Here is a 13049-nt window from a genome sequence, read left to right on the forward strand (position 1 = left end):
GTTTGAAATAATTGCCTTTTTTGTAAACGTGCAATTTATAACAGTTGAATTTGACTGAATTTTATATGTATATTATTTTATAGCAAAACTAAAATTTTGTTTTGAAGAAATTGTTAGTTCCTTAGTATTCTCCGAAAAATGTTTTTCTTCTAAAAGCTGCCATGCCACAAGACGCTGGTCAAATCATTAATAACACACCTGAAACAATTAGGAGAAATGTGCAGAAAATTTATTGGCAACTATTTTGATAATCATTTGATCAATTCAGTCATTTTTTGAAGAAAATGCTACCAAACACATCTCAGACTCTAAATGTAGTCTGAAAAAGTTCTGCTTTTTGTAGTGTGATTATATGATATATAATATGACAATACATGATTACTGATTATTAGATTAGATTTAACTTGATTCAAAACCGGTTTTGATTTTAAACTTGAAGTTCTGAGACAACAAACAAATGCATTTTGGCATCTAACCTTTCGCCTTTTGTAATAAAGGTGATGAATACGCTATAGGTCAGACACAGCTGTGTAAACATGTATGTGAGAACATGCCTGTTATTACAGGTAGGCATAAGTGAATGTGCAGTAATGTGGTAGCAGCATCGCGTGGTGCAGAGTTTAGTATGGTGACAGCTGAGGGGAAGAAGCTGGTCCTGAAACAATTTCAAAATGGTGCTGGAAGACAGTCAAAGCTACAAGAAAACTTTCTTTTCAGGAGGAGACACTTGATGAGCTATGTCAGGAGTGTCACTATCCTTACAGAGGAATCACTAATAAAAATAAAAATCAGTTAACTTCCCTACCAGCAGGTGGCAGCAAAGAAATGAGGTTAATGTAAAAAAGTTGTCAAAAAACTTTTGACATTGCTACAATTCCAGTTTGTGTGTATGTTATGGCTTTCCTTAAAAAGGCATCCACCATGCTAATTTTGTAAATATTTCAGGTTTTCAATTTTTATTAATTCAAGCTAAAAAAAAATAAATCTTCTGCAAAATATATTTAGTCATTTAGGAAACAAATCTGATGCTGATGATGGCTCACAAAAACTGGCAACTGTGAAGGTTTTTGACTTTTATTGATAATCATTTTTGACATGGCTGTCAGTATTATGTACAACATAATCAATATAATGAATCTACAAAATAGACTGTGATGACTTGCAATTAATTATTTTGCAACAGTGATATATGGACGATAGTTCAGAGACAGATGACAGATAGTACCGGATGCTGTAGTACAAACAAAAAGGTTGAGGCAGTAGCTCTGTTTCTGGCAGGCATAGACATCCTACTGTCAATGAAACAATTTTACAATAATGTGATCACATTAAAATACATTTATGTCACTGGAGCTCCACTGAGGTTTATCTTTAGTCATCATGCATATTTTTAAGGAGTACTAAAATTATTGTAGAGCCACATTTACACAGTGTACTGAGGTAGCATGCAGGGTACACAGAAGACAAAACATATTAATCATAATCTTTGAGTCAAAGTTACAAAAGTATTATAAACCATAGGTGACAAGTCATATACCTGATATTGTTTGTTTGTGCCCAAACAAGAGGCGTTTTTTTTCTTTTTGTTTGGTTGTTTTGTTTTGTTTTTCAATAGATATTTTCACAACAGTTCACCATCATGCATTTTCATGTCTAATAAAGACAAAAGAAATGAAAATGGGGATTCAAACTGCACTGGTAAAGTTGGATCCATGAGGAATTGTACAGTCAGTATGGAGGACCTAGACAGTGCTACAAAAGTCTACAAAGCAAAGACCTTTTAATCATTTAATGAGTGAAATTTTCATTTGCCAACTGTATTATTTTGCAACTTTCCAACTAATGCAGCAAAAGCTTTCAAATCCATTACCAGACTTGTCAAATGCTCAACTTGACTATCACCTGAATTTGATGACATTTCAAAAATGATCAGTAGAAATGACCAATAATAAATTTTTGAGGTTCCAAGTTTATTCTTGACCTTGGAAACAATTTCACCATAGGGTCCATTTAGCAGTTGTGGTTGAAAATTAATTAAGAACCTCTGATGTTCAAGCCAACCTAAACAAAAGCCATTAAAGTGCCCAGAAAAGTGGGTAATTTTAGTTTCCAAAATTTCCATCCTTCCTACCAGACCCATCCTATTTCTGTTGTCTGTATTGACAGTGTAGTGCCCCAATAGCTAAAAAAGCAGTACAGTGTACTTATTTTATGCTACTAAATGGGCAGACCTCAGACGTTGCTTTAGTGATTACACATCATGAAACTGAATAGGTTCCTATTTGGTGCATTTTTAACACCTCTGTTCTGCTCTGCAGTGCCCCCTGATGTCTGTTTTTTTCTATTACAGTGCAAAGAGCCTAAACTCTATTAAAGCCAGAGTTCTATGCACATACAAATCGGAGCCTGACCACAAAAAAAAAGAAGAAATCATAAGAAGTCAAATCAGACTTGACTGTGAGCCTGTTATTGCCTTTATTTGTTTTTACTGCAGTTATATGTTGAGCTGAATACATTTTATTTTATTGAAATTATATTTTGGATTTACTGTGTTTTGCATTGCATGATTATATTATATTGTAGGTTTGCCTATTTTGATTTTGATGTATCGTGTTGAGTTTTAGTGTGTTGCGTGATGTTTCTGTTGTGACTTTGACTTTTGACCTCAGCCATCAGCAAAATGGGACACACCTGTGTGGAGGCAATTAAAGGGACAGTAGCAAGAAGCTAAATAGGAAAGGAACAGAAGAACATGTGACGGAAGCAAAAGGAGGATGGTGGTGTGAGATCCCATCTGCAGTTCAGATGAGGACCAGGTGTGCATGTGGTCACTGACTGATGTATGTAGTTTATCTCTCAAAGTATCCATTGGTACATCATGATGAATTCACAAGAGAGGAAGGACAGAAGGGCCCAGTGCTGCTGGCATACAATAGCGACAAAGAAATACAGACTTGGCAGTGCTTTCCAGGCTCTTATGTGCAAGCAGCATCCCCCTACCACACACCAACCAACAGCAGAATAACTGCAGTCACAAGAAATGCAGCACAAGAGAGACACAAAGGGAAGACAGCAGCAGGCTACAGCAGGTTTGAGAGCGATGCAAGACACAGAGAAAGCCACAGCTGCAGAGAAGACTCTAACTGGCAGCCAAAGGATCCCAGAATACAAGTTATACCCTCTAAGTCAAGCTACATGGGGTCTAGGTGGCTGAGGCAAGCTCTTCAGACACAGTGTGAGTACATACGAGTAAAGGAATCCCACACCTCACCATACAACACTCTTCAAAGCCCTGCGATGTGTGCAAATTGCCTGCCTGGGAAAGAAAATCCACTCTGACTGATGAGGCTGAAGGCCGTCCATGAACCAAACAAAGGAGTGATCACTTGGCTGTGAATTTGGAAAAGCCACCATCCCCTTCTCAGAGAGGCAGATGGACCAAGGATAAGTGTGAACCATCAGAGTGCCCCCATTCCTTCCACAAGTAGAGCCTTTTGTGGGTTCTTGGGCATGGCAGGTTACTAAAGGAGTTTCTGTTGTAAAGTTTCCACTGTAGTCCATCCTTTGATCAATCTGCTCATTTGAAGTGTAGATTTTGTGAGGACTCCTGACTGCCAACATGGCTTTCGAAGCATGAAGTATCTCTTAAGCCACTGCCCTGTGCTTGCTGCTCCTGATCCCTCCACTCCCCTTAAACTGGAAGTTGATGTCAGCGGTGGATCAAGGATACTGAAGCAAGCTGACCATCGTGCAAGCTACTTTCCATGCAAGTTCAACAAGCACCAAGTCAGATACTCTATCATTAAAAAGGAAACCTTCTTTGGTGTTGGTGTTTGGGTTTGGGTCAGGTCCTGTTTAAATCCTCACTGATCATAACCTCTTGTTTGTCTGTCCCACAGACACAACCATAACATAGCAACTCATGCTGAGGGCTCTGATTGTGTAAGATTACAACTTGGAAATTTTGCAAACAGAAAGATAGCAGAAAAACTGCCTTGACTGAAAATTAAGGGGAGGGGTGTAAAAGGCTGCAGCCAGCACTCATCCTATGTTTCTAACCCTTTTTAGTGTTCTAGTAGTTTGCATCTCAAGTCCCCCAGATTTGGATGCCCATCTCACATCCTGGTTGGGATTTTGATAATCCAAATTGGAGCAGTACCTGATCCAACGTTCCAGTTCAGAGGATAACTATTTCTTTGATTTGATTAGCGCCCACATGGCCATTTTTCCTTTGTAGTTTGCCTTGTGTATTTTTATTTGTGATAATTATCCAAGTTCCTTGCAAATAAATAACTGTATTTTAGGTTTTGTCCCTTTCCCCTAACAAGCTGGGTAATAACAATCACATGAAAATGACTGAATCTTTATCTATAACCATGTGTAAGGCTGTCTGGGTCCTCCATATTATGAAGCAAGCAACACTTTAAGGTTTCCATAGCCTTAGGAGGCCATCCTCGCTGTATGTGGCAATCAGATTCTCATGTGGGTGGTGAGTGATGCCAATTACATCTTTCTCGTGGACCTGTGGGTGCAGAGGAACACAGATCACCACACGTTCTCCGTTTCCCATCAGCCACATCATTTCCTTGTTTGCCCCCCATATCAAGTGAAACCAAAATGAACTAGATAAAACACTGGCAGCATACTTTTTTTTCCAATAAATCACATTTCACATGAGTCAGGATGAACTGCTGCCTCTAACAGACTTTGATAGATAATGAGTGAATATCAGCTGCAGAGCTTACGGTCAGCGTTTTTTGCAGCCTCCCCGTCGTATAGTTGAAGCAGTACAGCAGTAAGTCCTCTCCCACACAGTAAATCCACTCCCCACGGGGTGACAGGGTGCAACACACAAAGTCAGCTCCTTCCTCTCTATCTGAGCTGAAAGTCTTCACGGTCTGAGGAGGAAGACAAATTTAACTTCTACAAAGATGTTCAGGTACTTTATTAGCAAGTATTAGCAAAACTAGAATACAACAACAACAATAATGTAAGTTGGCTGCACTAGCAGCACGGCTCTCATCATGGTGACTATTGGTCAATCAGTCATTCGGTCCATCACTTTGGTCCAGATTGAAATATTTCAAAAGCTACTAGACCGATTACCATAACATTTTGTACATACATTCTTTGTTCCCAGAGGATGAATCCGACACACTTTGGTGGGCAAACCTAACATTACCATTTGCCTCAGTTCTACGTTGTGTTCAGAGCATGTGGACACACAAACACGCTTTGAATTTTAGACACAGCTATAGAGTGTTTTAAGCAGGCCAGATGTCATCCAGCAGATTATAGTAGGTTCACTATAACCACAGGAGGACTTGACTTGGCCTTGCAAAAAATGACTTGTGAGTATCTCAGGCCAGAGAACATTAACCTCACAACATTAGCTCACATGGCTCTAGATGGGTGTTAATTTAGTTTTTTTTTAAACAATAATTATAATAAATAATATGGTCAAAATTGATATGAAAGTACTTCTTGATTATTATTTATTAAATGACAAAGAACTCTCACCTGACCGTGCATGTTTATGATGACAACCGTGTTGGAGTGGTTGCAAACCACAAAGTGCTCTGGATTTTGGGGTAGGGGAATCACATTATTGACAGGGACCTCTGATGTCCGGGACAGGGATTTGAAAGTGTGGAGGCATTCACCGGATTTTGCATCCCAAATCTAAAATATTACAGAAAATAAATGTAAAAGAAAAATGAAATATCACAACACTTTGCCAGTTAGAAAATAATACTGATGAACACAGACTTGGATTCTATCCATATAACTTTCCTATTGTACCTTAACTGTGCAATCAGCTGAGGCACTGATGATGTGAAGTCCGTCACGAGTGAAAGATGCATCATTTACAAACGACGAATGGCCAGTTAACTCCTTTAGTGTCTTGCCTGACCTCAATTCGTGGATTCTGAGAAAGACATTTAAAAGTCGCATTGAAATGCCAGCGTGGTGTACTTCATAGAAGGATGCAGAGGCTGGAAAATGGTGTACAACTTTGCAATATATACTAGGATATGATATCCCGATTGTAATTACACTGTCAAAAATGTACAATGGAATGGGTATGTAGTCAAAATATTGCTAAGAGCTAGTAAAACTTGTTAAAAATGGAAAAACGGACAGAGATAGTCGAGGAAATCTACATAATGGAAACTATGACACATCATTTGAGATTGCAAGAAGCTCAGATGGAAGAAAAGTGAGACGGACATCATTCAAGACCAATAACAGCGACAGCGACTGTGGAACTTATGTCATTGATAAATGAGATAAACTATATATATATATTAAAAAAAACAAACTAAAGTGGAAAAAAGACAGGGGATTTTTCTCGAAAGCAGACAAGGCATGTTGCTGAGCAGCCGATGTGTTATTTTTAGCTCCTGTGGAGTGACTGGGTGCAGCTTAGCTAAACCATGACAAAACGCCTAATGCTCACTGATTTGCTCCGTCTCTGGGAGGATGATTTCGCATATGTAAACAAGTCAGATTCCCAGCTCGTGGAATTGCAAGTGAAGAAACACGTTGCAGCTTTGTGCCCGAGCACATGGTCTCTCTCTCGGTTACACCCACACGGCACATGTGCTTCCAACCCAGCAGAGAGGCTCAGCCCACACTCCCCAGGACTCACAAATAGATATTCAACTCCTTAAGTGTGTGTGTGACAGAGAGAGAGGAAATGAAAGACCGACGACCTTGCCCAAAAAATATTTGCACCACTGCGAGCAACATGCGATATCAGGCATCAGCTGGTGATATCTGATATCAGCTCTTCGAGAGTTTAAAAGGCATGTATGAAGAAACAGAAAATTAACTCCTAAGTGCACAGAATTTGTAAATCAGTTTGTATAATGCAGCTCATTCCTTTTCTTCTAACAAAAGAACTACCTTTTTAACTGACCCCAGTTTTGTTTTTGTTTTTAATTATGAGCCTCTAATGGTTTTATTAATGGCAAAATGCAGCCCAGAATTTACCCATTAAATCATTGGATGTTCATCTAAAAAGACTTTTCAAATGAGAGATTTCAACCAAGTGCCAGAGATGCTCAATATGTTTATTTACAGTTAATTTAATGACAGAATTAAAGGGTTAGGAACAGGAATCAATGATAATTACTGTAACAAAACTCTTTTTAAAGGGTAAATGAAATCAAAAATCCTTCGCTAATTTTCATTTTTCTGCCAATTCCTTTTCCCACCTTCTTTTTATTTGCCAGTGCTGTGATGATCTATTTGACTTGTTGTGGCAACATTTTGCTAATGCAGCGTGGGTTGTAAAAAGAATTGACTGGCTTCCCGCTCATGTCTGAGGTCAGTGGGAGCTCTCTCTTCCTCCCACAGCAGACAAAGAAAGTTTGGCCACAACAACACTCCCACCATGTTTTTTTCCCCCTTTCTTTAAAAGTTACTGCTATATCATTTGTGAATTCAGATATTAAATACCTTTTAAAAGCTAAAATTTAAAAACTAAGTTTGATGTATTAGGTGTTATTACCCCCCCGCCTTCAATGGATTTATTTAATATGAAACATTTGTCTATATATTGACTTGTTCATTGTTGAAGAGCCACAGTTTACTGGAATGAGTTCACGGTTAATGTAAAGGTTAAGCATAGCTTATATGTGATTAATGTTATATGAGTTCAATGAATAACACCACTACTGTGGATATCAATTGCTGTCGGTGTGTTAGCACAGTAACAGTATATCAATTTCTCAGAGCAAATTTCTCATTATAGTGTGTGTGTTCAGTGTGTGCAGAAAGCATGATAGCATCTCACCCCACCTGATGGTCTGGTTGAAGGAGGCACTGAGGATCTGGTTGCTGTCCTTGGAGAAGCTCAGACAGGTCACACCTTTGTTGTGGGCATGCTCAAACCTGCGTAGGCACAAGCCACTCTGGACCTTCCACACCTTCCGCAATAACACACACGCACACACACATTGTATTTATGAGACTACTACCTTTGATATTGACTCAGCTGAGGAGACAGTATTTTTTCCAGTATTTCAATGTATTTCCAGATAACGAGACTTAACATTTATTGAGGCAGTAGTATAATATCCAACCTTAATTTTTCCATTCTGAGCTCCCGTTGCCAGTAGATCTGTATCCTGACTGAAGCACATACACAGCACAGCATCATCCATCATCATGAAGCTATCTTGGGCCTGATACTTTAAATCCTAATTCATCCATGCAAACACAGACACACAGAAAGCACAAAAACAACACCATCAATCAAATATATATTTTTTAATTTTCTACTGTTTAACCAGGCAAAATTTTCTTTTTGGGGACAGCATCAAAACATTATTAAAACAATAAAATATCATAAAATTATGAAGACCATGTGCTACAAAAGTTTAGTATAGACAATCTCCAGTTAAGATAAGATGAGACTTTGTTAATAAAGTAAAATTTATTTATAAAAATCTACCTAAAATAAAGTTAAAACAATATATTAGAAATATAAAGACTATAAGAAGTCCCAGCATTTTATATATCCCAATATGGAACATGTTTACCTTACTAATTTTTCCAGTGTTAAAGTTCCAGACCTCAATGAACCCATCCACAGACCCAGTGATGAGGTACTTGCCATCAGGAGAGAAACGGGCACACTCCACATGTGACCGCCGTCCAAACTGCAGGTTTCAACGACACACAGTAACACCTCATTAACATTATCTACCCCACCAACATGCTCACCAATTTGTTTTTTCTTCCTGTGATCCAGACGCACTGAGAAATCAAGCACAAATTGATGTCAGGTAACCTCAGGGAGGCAGTAAGTCTCCACCATGCTGCAGACTGAAGTTGCGTGGGCTGACCATTATAACCTTGGGCAGAGAAAGGCAAGGACAAGCAACTCATGCAGCTCCATCTGGATGCAAGTGATGAGATCACAGCCAGAGACTGAGACAAGTGCCTTCAGGTGAGTAAAGCAATTACTTGTGTGTTTGTGTGTGTGTGTCTTATGGGGTTCACCTTCTCATGAGCTCGAATAAAAGCTTTCAGTTTTGTGACACAGCATTTTTTTCCAAGAGGGTTTCTAAATAGTGGGTTTCGCCAAAGAAGTTGAAGAATTTGATCAACCTGTGAAGGAACGTTTCATCCTTCTTTGGTTTATCGCAAAAATTCACGATCAAAACCACCAAATATTGAGATATGTGGTTTTCAGTGGACGAAAACATAAGTGTAGTCCGAAATGTATTTATTCACTACAGCTGTCAAACAAAAGTAGTGGAATAGAAAGAAATATAAAAATACCAAAGAAGTATGCAGTGGCATAAAATGGAAATAATGCCTTGAATTTAAGTACGCGTACTTGAACAAATGCACAAATGAGTTACATTCCACCACTGATGTAGTATAATATATGTCGTATAAGCAATAGTATTTGTAACCCTGTATTAATCAGAATCTGTGACCGTCTACCTTGATGTGGCGGTACAGCTGGGTCGGAAAGCTCTCTTTCTCCACATGTCTCTCCTTGCTGCCGGATGTGTTGATGGTCATGTCAGGGGAGAGATGATCTTCGTATTGCTGTATTCTCATCGACTGTGCGCGACAGGGATGATGACAGTCAGCAGAAAAGCAGAAGTATGTTACTCTCTCAACGCCTCGGCAAAATCAAGAAATGTCAACTTGAATGTTTCAATTTTTTCCCACAATGTAACCCACGATGGAAATGAAGCTGGAAACTACTTGAAAACTGTAAAAAACAAATAGTGTATGGATTTCTGGTGTTGCCACTGTGGTATTTTATGTACAGATTATAAGAGTGTATGAAAGTATGTGGTGTGACTAACTGATTCCAGTCCACTTCAAGCCAGTGAGAAAATTAAAATTAAAAAAAATAACAAAAAACTCTCTGATTTAAAAAAACTGCACTAACTTTAGGATGAAAAATGTGTGTTCGTGTAAGATGCCACCAGTAATAGTAAGAAGTTGATAGAAAAAACTGTGTTTATAGAAGAGAAGTGATGGAGATTATTTGGGGATTTCTGATTCACAGTCAAAGAGTTGTACGCTGATGAAGTGGCTTAGAGTGAGTGGTGAAAGAGATATACTGCAGTGCACTCACGCCGACTTGTTCCAGGAGCCCCATGAGGCGAGAAGGAGGCACCACGCTGACCTCCCTGACCAGCGCCTCAGCTATCGCCATGCGCCGCTTCTCCTTGCTGCTGCCTTTCGGGTACGCCTGCAGCAAGGGAGAAAGGACGCTCCTTTATAAACTGCTTACTGCTGAATCTGTTTGAAAGTGAAAACAATTATTGCCTTACCTCACGAGGGTCAAAGTAGGAGCACGTCAGCAGGTTCTCCAAATGGACGTACCGCTCTGGCTGCGTCTGCTTCAGCATGATCATGGGGTCGGTTTGTCTGAGGAGGGAGCGAGCTGCTCCCACCTCCCTCATTTCGATGAGCTCCATCACAACCTGTTAAAAGAGATCTGTGCTCGTCACACGCCCGCTAAGTGACAAAACTCGAGACGGCGAAGCAATAGCCGATCAATTCAAAGCTCACCTGCTCATAAAGATCAATAAGTGTGTTGTCAGGCAACTTGAGCGACTCAATAGCCAGCAGGACGGAGTCCCAGTGGCCGTTCTTTATATCTGCAACAAAGCTGTCGATGCTTTCCACTGTGTTGAGTGTCAAGGTGGTTTCCTCCTGTAAGGTGGTCAGCGTTCGGTAGAGGTTGTTCTCCTTGAGGTACTGCATTATCAGACGGATTACGCTGGAGAAGGAGGGTGATGTTACAACCACACACTGACGGACAATCCTGCAAACTGTACAAACGCTGCAGGCCTGAGCGACCTTTCAAGCAGAAAGTCATACAGCAAAGAGTTTCTTTGAGACAAGACTTCTTTATTGGGGGGGACGTTTTGTCCCAATTAAAAGCCACCTACTGGTCATTTTCACAACTCTAGCCCACCTCCCCCCCTCTGCTGTCACTCCACCAGCATTACACTGCAGGAAGTTTCATGGTCTGTCACATGCACTTTTGTCCAGAGACGGTAATCAGAGGCACTGCCTGGTGACTGGATTCACATCATCCACTGATGCCCTGTGCAGTTTTTATGCTGCATTTCCTCCCATTTAACCTCCCACCATGAGGAACCCACCACAAGACTGAGTTTGGCACAATGTGTACTCCATGCCCACGTTTCCCCCCCACAGGATGACAGAATAACTAACCAATAATAAAAGCTATACGCCACATCCTTGTCAGGGGCGGAGAGTCTATTAAATCAACAGGCACATGTGGCTGCAAAACAGACCCGCCTCTCTCTCTTTCTCTCAGCATAATCAGCGAGAACAGCAGATGAAATGGCTTGAAGCGACCGTTTGAGCAGCCTCACGGGGGAAATGTGGCTGACCACAATCAACAGCGTGTTAATAATGATGGAGTATGAGAGACTGGATGGGAAGAACCACAACAAATTAATGTGTGCTCACAAAGCGTACGCAGACTGTAAATAACAGCGTCGAAGGAGAGGACCAGATGAGAAGGTGACGTTCAGGTTCGTCGGAATAGTTATTTCATGGGATTAAACATTAGACACACGCGCCATATCTGAGGAAATCGTGTCACGTGTTATCGTAAGGAGGAACTTTTAGAAAGACGCAAACATCGCAGCAACATTAGAATTCCCCAAATCAACAGCAGTGATGCCATAAACGACCAACACAATCCACCGAGCTTAATGCGTATAAGGTTCACCTGAGCGACCACAACGGACACGCTCACCCCTCGTGTATTTAAGGACAAAAAAAAGTCGTGTTTTCTTCTCGTGCACACACACAGGTGGTCTCATCATTATTACTTAGCTTAATGTTATTCTCACCGCTTCAAACTTATTTACCCAAAAGAAAAGAAAAGGAAAAAGCGAGTAAAAGGTTGAAATCGCACTTACTCCGAGGGCTCCATCTCCACAGCCATGCTGATGTTGTCTTGCCGCACCGGACTCTCGGTGTGGCGGCTCGGGCTCGGAGCTCGCTAGAGCCACGTGAAAGTCGTCTGCTGAGGACCACCCACTACACGTGCTTCTCTTGTGTGTCTTATTTTTGCGGCGGGCAGCAAGCCCAAACTTGTGACTGCGCTGCCACACAAAGACTTACACCTACACCCCCCCTCCCCTCCCTCCACCTCATCTTCCTCCTCATCATCCTCATCCTCCACAATGCATGCCGATATATAGAAGAAACATTTTTCTCGGCACGTTGTGTGCCGGAGACGCGGCTGCGCTCCGTGATGCTGCGGCGGCTGCGGGCGGCAGTCAGCCACGACAGCAGCTGCATCAGCACCACGGACAGAACCTCGTGGCTTTGAGCGTGCTCGCCTTTGGGAGCCATTGTGCAGGAGTCAAAACATCCCTCTGTGCAGTCCTGTAACGCGCAATCACCCCAGTGCTCATCAATATGCAGATGAAGCGCTGGGTGCGTCTGTGCCTCATGAGCATCTTTTGGCTTTTATCAAAGATGCATACGTGGTGATTTAGCAGCCGTCACCGTGTGCTTGTAATTACACACTGCGGGCGTAATGCACCAGTGGCCTTTGAGTGTTAATCAGCTGCGATGTTTGCCACTTCATTGAGAGCGTTTATTTAATCTGCCTGCCTCTGCTAATGGGCCCACACCTGCAGATGGGACTGCTGGTAATCGGGGGCGTCGTTAATCCATATCAGAGGTTTCATCACCGCTCCACAGAACAACCCTGCAAAGGCCATGTGGTCAGCGTGGGTGCTAAACCACGCGTGCCAAAATAGGTTCGTATACTTAAAGCAATTAAAAGAAGCCCACAGTATTTAACTTTCTATATTTACATGTAGTTTCTGCAGGATTTAAAACAGTATAGTCTTATAAATAACCTAATATTAATTGTGATGCACTTCGTCCCGTGGAACAGCTGTAATATGTCTTGCTCCGACATTCAGTCATTCTGCCTACCATCCATGAATTGTTGCTTCCATTTTTTATTTATGTATTTTTCAATTCTATCTCCCACAGACCTTTTCCAAACC

At 41.0% G+C, this 13049-nt stretch overlaps 1 protein-coding gene across 1 annotated transcript; it reads right to left on the reverse strand.

Moving 5' to 3' along the window:
* Window positions 1-1991: 1991 nt before the first annotated feature.
* On the reverse strand, window positions 1992-12495 carry LOC124073003 (WD40 repeat-containing protein SMU1-like). The gene is made up of 12 exons (XM_046414850.1): window positions 11943-12495; window positions 10552-10762; window positions 10311-10463; window positions 10112-10228; window positions 9463-9585; window positions 8550-8669; window positions 8091-8207; window positions 7807-7934; window positions 5803-5929; window positions 5521-5682; window positions 4746-4898; window positions 1992-4522 (listed from the first exon to the last, which is right to left on the reverse strand). The coding sequence occupies exons 1-12, from the start codon at window positions 11966-11968 to the stop codon at window positions 4424-4426; spliced, it is 1536 nt and encodes a 511-aa protein (XP_046270806.1). The 5' UTR covers window positions 11969-12495; the 3' UTR covers window positions 1992-4423.
* Window positions 12496-13049: the final 554 nt, after the last annotated feature.

The sequence above is a fragment of the Scatophagus argus genome, chromosome 2, assembly GCF_020382885.2.
Source record: "Scatophagus argus isolate fScaArg1 chromosome 2, fScaArg1.pri, whole genome shotgun sequence".
NCBI classification, from domain to species: domain Eukaryota; kingdom Metazoa; phylum Chordata; class Actinopteri; family Scatophagidae; genus Scatophagus; species Scatophagus argus.